This window comes from Psammomys obesus, unplaced genomic scaffold (genome assembly GCF_907164565.1).
Source record: "Psammomys obesus unplaced genomic scaffold, mPsaObe1.curated_primary_1811, whole genome shotgun sequence".
Lineage (NCBI taxonomy): Eukaryota > Metazoa > Chordata > Mammalia > Rodentia > Muridae > Psammomys > Psammomys obesus.
The window spans coordinates 12,617,065-12,624,216 of record NW_026585895.1 but is presented as its reverse complement, the minus strand read 5'-3'; the positions used below and the strand labels follow the sequence as shown (position 1 = coordinate 12,624,216).

The 7,152-nt window shown below is 42.1% G+C and overlaps 1 protein-coding gene across 3 annotated transcripts in view; it reads left to right on the top strand.

The window, feature by feature from the left end:
- Itga6 (integrin subunit alpha 6) overlaps window positions 1–7,152 on the top strand; it is a 68,100-nt gene that overhangs the window by 57,872 nt on the left and 3,076 nt on the right. The window contains exons 24-26 of one of the 3 annotated variants that reach the window (XM_055600118.1): window positions 1,821–1,946; window positions 4,948–5,077; window positions 5,176–6,085. In XM_055600118.1, the coding sequence (XP_055456093.1) occupies window positions 1,821–1,946; window positions 4,948–5,055 (234 nt within the window). In that variant the 3' untranslated portion in view covers window positions 5,056–5,077; window positions 5,176–6,085. Of the gene's footprint in view, window positions 1–1,820; window positions 1,947–4,947; window positions 5,078–5,175; window positions 6,086–7,152 lie in introns of those variants that run through there. The other 2 variants (XM_055600117.1, XM_055600119.1) reach the window with 2 other exon arrangements.

The window sequence follows — 7,152 nt, the reverse complement described above, 5'->3', positions numbered from 1 at the left end:
AAAGAAAGAAAGAAAGAAAGAAAGAAAGAAAGAAAGAAAGAAAGAAAATTCTGTGTTTATTTATTGCCCAATTTCAAGAGTTTAATGTTTGTCACTCAGTAAGATGCTTTTAAATTTAGTGCCATAACAAGTGAAAACAGAAATCACACAGTTGAGCCAGGTAAGATGATTGTATTTTGACATCAGTTAAATTAAATCCGCAAGGCAAATAAGCACCTGTTAAAACACACAGGCGTCGCCCCTGTACTATGGTGCTAGAAGTGAAATTTAATAGAATTTAGTGTCAAGAATTTCAATTTGGGAGCTAGAGAGATGGCTCAGAGGTTGAGAGCTGCTCTTCCAAAGGTTCCGAGTTCAATTCCCAGCACCCACATGGTGGCTCATAACCATCTATGAGATCTGGTGCTCTCTTCTGTTGTGCCAGAATTTCAATTTGATTTCAGAGAAAAGGGGGCTGTGTATGTGTGCACACATATCTCCGTTATATCCCTAAGAACCGGGTAGGTAATATCCAAGTTTCTTGCCTGCTGAAGCTAGAAGAACTTGTACTAGGTAGAAGTAAAGCCTCCATTCTTCAGGGCAGTGAGGTTTTCTTTCTGCAGGCTTCAGATTCAGAGAACTTGAGATCCGTGTTCTGTTCAAAGATGAGTTGGTCTGTGCAGAACACCCAGAAGTGGGTGGCTGGCGCCTTTGATACCTACGCCAGGTGATTTATGCTGCTGTTCGGTGAGACTGGGCTTTATAACGTAGAGTCATTTGGAGCAGGTGTTTTGGCAGTTCTGGTGTGGCCTCTCTACTGGTCACTGGTGTTAAAATTGAATGTACCAGTGGAGTGTGAGCCCTGTCTGCCTTTGACACATGATAAATGAGGGACCGGTGGAAAGCTTCCCCATGGAAATGCATAAAGTTCAATGAAACCAAGGGGAAAAGTTGTCAGGAATTGGAGAGCCCTATAGACATTTCTACTGGGCTGTTAAAAATTGCGGAGGCAACTTTTGAGGTTTTGGGGTAAACACTTTTTCACGGGTGTTTACCATCGACCAAGTGCTTAGAATGTAAGCTTCTCGTTGCTATAGATTGAGCGCTAGGCTGCATCCGAAGGGACTCAGTTTGTCCATACATATAGATCTATCTACATTTTTTTTAAAGAGCAAATTGTGTTATTGTGAGGGTCTTTAGTTTGATAGCTTAAGGAAAAAAGTCAAATGGCCCCTCTGTTATAAAGCTCACCCGCTGTTTCCCTGCATCTTTGGAATCTGAGCTTTATAGAATAATTTGCACCCAAACTGACCCTTTTCTTTCCATTGCTCAAAACTGACTAAAAGAAAGCATGATCATTCTCAAAAGGATACAGGTTAGAGGTTGGAAGTGGACTTTGGAGGTAGGGCGTTTACAGCGCATGTGCAAGGCTTGACCCCAGCACAACACAGCACAGTTAAAAAACAAACCAACAAAAACAAAACCAAAAGTAATTGTGAAACACAACTAGCTGCTGATAGTTCCGACTGAAAGGGGAATGATGGGTACTTGGTGACTCATACTTTTCTCTGCTTTTCTTAAAACAAAACAAAATCAAAACCCCTAAGATCTAATAAAAGTTAAATTAGCAAAGAAATACAGCCCAGGCCTTTCCTGGAAAAGCCTGTTGAAGCAGTATTCCGTTATTGAGAAAAAGGGGCTGTCACCGGAAAGTGACTTATGCGTCTGTACACTTTTCATTCACAATGTGTTCAGGGGCAGAACTGAGCAGAAGTGAAGCCATGAAGGCCTGATGTGAATGGCCGCCTGGTTTACAGTGGTCTTTCTCTTGTGCCCTTTAGGTTCGTGTGACGGTGTTTCCCTCAAAGACGGTAGCTCAGTATTCAGGAATAGCTTGGTGGATCATCCTCCTGGCTGTCCTTGCTGGGATTTTGATGCTGGCTCTGTTAGTGTTTTTACTGTGGAAGGTAAGTCATGTCTGTCACTTGTGTTTTGGAAGTAAACTCCACATTAAAAAAAAAAATTGAGTATTGAGACTAACACATGTGTTTATTTTCTTTTTACATTGTTTTTTTCCCCAACATTTTATCATGAAATATACAGCAACTCTGAGAGAATTTTACAATGAATACCTGTTTATCTACCTAATGATTTATATATATTTAAAGATTCTTTAGTTACATGTAAATAGTTTGATATGTAATTCAGCATGTTTGGCAAATAATTTGATTTTTACTACTTTATTTAGCATTTTCCGAACTTAAGATCAAACTGTTAAGACTAAGCCAAACTGACAGATAACAGTTTAACCTGAATGTCAATTGCTGCTAATTTCTCCTTTTGTAAAGAAGCCTTCCTGACAGCCACTGGGAATCATTACCCTTATGTCTAGATTAGGAGCAGAAAAACATGATTCGATAGTCCATCTGGGGGTTTCTTGGCCTGTAACAAGCAAGATGAACATCCGGGCTCAGTCTGATGGCTCTCATTAGACTTTGACTTTCTGACTCTGCACTTTTATCCCTGTGTGATAAGCTTGCCCTGCGTCCTACCTATAAGGAGTCTGTCATCGAAAGACCATGTAGGAGATGGTTATGAGGTTTGGTCCACCTCTGTAGGTCTTAGATGAGTCCCAGGGAGTAATGGAGGTCCACCGCCCTTATCTCTGTAACTCCAGATTGCAAAACTCTATGGAAACCGGAAGCTTTGACTGACTGGGTGGAACCTGTGAAGGGGATATTCGAAATCTTGCTGTTTGGCTCCTGCAGAAACACTAGCATTCAACACTTCCCAAATGCCTCTCTTCCAGAGGGTTTGGGGTGAAGTGAGAAGGTGCTAGGATCCATTGTGTCCATTGTGTCCTGGAGCATGGCACACGAAGGGTGTTCTGACTTTGCAGTTTAGAGTTCATCTCACCCCGGCCCCACCCCCGGCATTCTCCCAAACAACTTCCTTTTGCTAGACTGAGATGGTACCAGACTTGTCTGTTGATACCAGTGGCCTCCCTGATACACGGATTTTAATGTTTACTCGGCTGTGTCTGAAGCATTAGGTTTATCTGGCAAATACAGCTAATCAGCATTTGGTACAATTATTCGATACCAAGAAGTCAGTTTGGGGTTTTGATACTTGAGCATGATCTTGTACTCTCTGGAAGAGGTCACAAGGTCAGACTTGTCTGAGAGCAGATCTTATTGGCAGTCTTCAATCCTTGTGTAGTCTTGGCCGTAGATGCAGAGGTAAGATACCTGAGCCATATAGAATGTTAGGCAAATCATTTCATCCCCCTGCGACTCAGTTGTTTAATAACTGGGTCAGACTAAATGATCTTGGTGGGTTCTTTGACGCACTTAACTTCCAGACCCTGAGGTAGATTCTAAAATGATCAGTTATCTTCCTCAACCTCCTCGTGGAAGTAGTCAGTCTTGTTACTTTATACTCTTCTTTATAAACACAGTTATTTGTAATTAAAATTATGGAGTTTTAGGACCAGAAAGGGTTCTAGGGTCCAGGGATATAGCATGGCAGTAAAGCAGCCTTAGAAGATGTATAGAGCCCTGGATTCCGTTTCCGGCACTGTGGAAGGAAGAAAAGGAGGGAGAGGGGATGGGTGGATTCTAGTTCAGCAGCCTTTAAATTGAGCTGCGTCCAGCTACCTCAGTGTCAGAGATACAATGGAGAGCTCCGCTTTACCAGAGGACTCCTGGCTTTATCTTCTTAAGTTCTGGCTGTTGCACAGTTCTTTTAGAAGTGAAGCACAAAAGTCCTCAGGGATCTTAGGGCTATTCGTTTTTTGCTGGCAGTGGTGGCACACACCTTTAATCCCAGGGCTTGGGAGGCAGAGGCAGGCAGATCTCTGAGTTCAAGGCTGGCCTGGTCTCCAAGACAGCCAGCACCACACAGAGAAATTCTGTCCGGAAAAAACAAAAGACTATTTGTTTTTGGTTAATGTTCCTTCCTTTCTCATTTACCACTTCTTGTGAGGGCAGCTTGGCTGTGCGTGTTCACTGTGTATTACTCTTAGAGCCACGTGAGCCAGTGCTTCCCAGTACAGAGTTCTGTAATATGGAAATGTCCTGGAATGGCCCCATCCCATGATAACCAGGAGTTGCCTTTGGCTGGTACAGTGGGAGAGTCGAATTTTCAATTTAGGATTATCTAAACGTGAGTGGCCATGTCTTATCTGGCGGCCTGCACCTTACGACAGGCAACCTCCATCTTTTTCCTTCCTGAGTTGCTGGTCAAGGAGGCACAACTTGGCCAGGAAATTTATTTGGCCAAGTTTTATTTCAAAAGATAGTCCCCACAGCCTATGAACGGGATGAAAGTAAACGGGAAAAGTTCTCCACTGTTGCATGAAGGACGTAATAGCAGAAGGTGGAATTGAATTTTTATACTCATTTAGAGTGACCTAAACTGAGGAACATGGGTTTCTCCCATTCCAGGGTCACAGGATGCAGAATCCAGGAAAAAGGACAGCAATCACTCCTTCATTCAGATTGATTGTGGGTGATTCACCCTCCAAGTTGGTCTAGACAGTAGAGAGTATTGTTCTGTAAAATTTACTGCAAAAGCAGTTAAATATCTATATTTATATCATTTTATTTTGACTTGTGCTGAATTTTACAGAATTTACTTTCCATCCTTTGTTTCAGAGGTGAATGTTTTGAGCCTTTACAGTGTGTTCTGCAAAGCAAAAAAAAAAAAAAAAAAAATCACCTGACGTTCCAATCTAATGTGCATGCATTTTCCTTTTAGGATGACCTCAGGATTTCTGCTACAAATAGAAAAGTCAGTTAGTCAGTGTGTCATCTTTAGCTAGGGTCACCAAATGACAAGACTATGCTAAATGCCGGCACAGGGTTACAGGGCAGTGACCGCTCACTGAGGTTCAAATCAGAGGTGTGCTTTTCTTTAGCTTTTAGCCACGGAACTGTAAAATTGACTGAATACCTTGCTTCCTTGTAGTGTGGTTTCTTCAGGAGAAATAAGAAAGATCATTACGATGCCACCTATCACAAGGCTGAGATCCACACTCAGCCGTCTGATAAAGAGAGGCTTACTTCCGATGCATAGTATTGATCTACTTCCGTGATTGGTAATTGATCAGTGTTTTTCATTGCTAGCTGTGGGACCTGCTGTGGTTGTGGTGGCTAACTTAAGAGTGACAGCTTGCTCTGTGTGTCCCATTAACAGCTGTTTCCAAGTGTCCACACTGGCTTGCCTTGCTTGGATTTATCTATTTATTTGTTATTTGCCTTGAAAGCTCAGTCCGTTGTTTTCGTTAATGCACAAACAAATCTTCCATCGCAGGTGAGTTATTCTGTGCCCCTGTTAAAAAATCACCACAGCAATGAAGACAGTCACACTGCTTGTCTAATTAGGTTCTTAAGAGCTCCGTAGCAGCCCAGTTTGCCATGTGTTGTCCTGTCGTGTTCCCCCTCGGAATTTCAGAGGTGCATGAGAAATCCACCCAGATTTCATGCTCACTTCGGAACTTCCCAGGGAAGCTCTGTCGACTGCCTGCTTAACCTGCTGCTTGTATGACACCTTGTGTGTCTGCTGGGAAGAGGGTTCCTTCCGTTGGTCGTTATTTTGTTGTCCTTGCTCTAGAGTGATGGGGCAGGCTTGGGGTGCTTTTCACTGTGGCTTGGCCCGGCTTCTACACTAGCTGAGCATGCATCTTCCTCTTCCTTTGTATTGCTCCCTGGCTCAAAGACCATTACAACAAAGAATGGTTGTCTGCACATGGGCTTCCTGAATACTTCAGGACATGGTTCCTCTGCCCAAGTAACTGTCAACATGCAAAAAGATTCTAGTACCAAAGTGTTGCGGTAGTTTATCCTTCAACATGTTGTAATGGAGTTTGGCCGTGTTTCCCATCCACAGCCACTTTCTTCCAGCTTGGTTCTCAGCTGATTTTAAGTTCTTGGTTTTTCTCCTACAATTTGTAAACCCAGGGAAACAGTGATTGTTGGTGATTCCTGTTTCTTTTCTGTGGGGGAAGAATGGCTGCAGTTACTGCTACAGTTCTTTTCCGTGGTGTGGACAACGTGATCCCAACACAGCCATTTTAATTTTACATTCCAAACTTCATTTCCATCTGTTTTCAAATGGGGTAGACAGCAGTCTTATTTTATAATAAATATATTGGCTTTTTCACACAGAATTATAAATGAGCCCTTAGAGAAATGGCCAAAACAAAAGTCTAGGCCAGTTTGGGCTATTGACTTGTGATTTTTGTCTTGCCTCATGGCATTTTTATAACATGACCTTCATCAATATTAATATTCTATTTCTGTTGCTGACACAAACTAAGGACATTCACTGACCATCCTTCATAGATCTTTTTTATAAACTTCATTTTTAAATTTGAAAAACTGCCTTTCAAAGAAGAAACTCATGTAAATTCTTGTTGATAATTTTTATCTGGTTCACAAATTTTAGGCCTATTTTTTTTAAATAATTTATTTAATTTTTATTTTATGTGCATTAGCGTGAGGGTGTCAGATGCCGTGGAACTGGCATTACAGAAAGTTGTGAGCTGCCATGTGGGTGCTGGGAATTGAACCTGGATCCTTTGGAAGAGCAGGCAGTGCTCTTAACCACTGGGCCATCTCTCCAGCCCCCTTAGGCCTATTTTTTAAATGTACTTTGATTCAGATTGGATTTCTTTAAAGTAAATGATCTTTAATAATTTGGCTTTTCCACTTTTCCCTCCTTTCTTCCCTTTTTGTTTTTGAACAAAGAGAAGTTGGGGAGTGTTCAAACATTGAGTGTGGTGATACTGTCCTTGAGTCCTATGAGGTTCATGAAGTCACTAAGAAAACAGCTCCATTGGAAGCACCCCTATGCGTCTAACCAGCGCTCCAGGAGGAGAGAATAGTCTTAAATGGACCCTTGAGAACATGGCATACCCAGTAGTCTTTGTAAAATTACTTTTGATCTGATTTACAGTTTATTAATGGGAGAGGAATGGAAAGTAATTTTCTCTCTATTCCCTAGAAAAACGCCACTTAAGCTAAGTGTGGTACGCACACGCCTGTTATCCAACACCAGGGAGCATCAGGCAGAAGGAGGTTGAGTTTGAGGCAAGCCTTGGCTACGTAGCAAGCTTCTGTTTCTTACACACACACACACACACACACACACACACACACACACACACACACA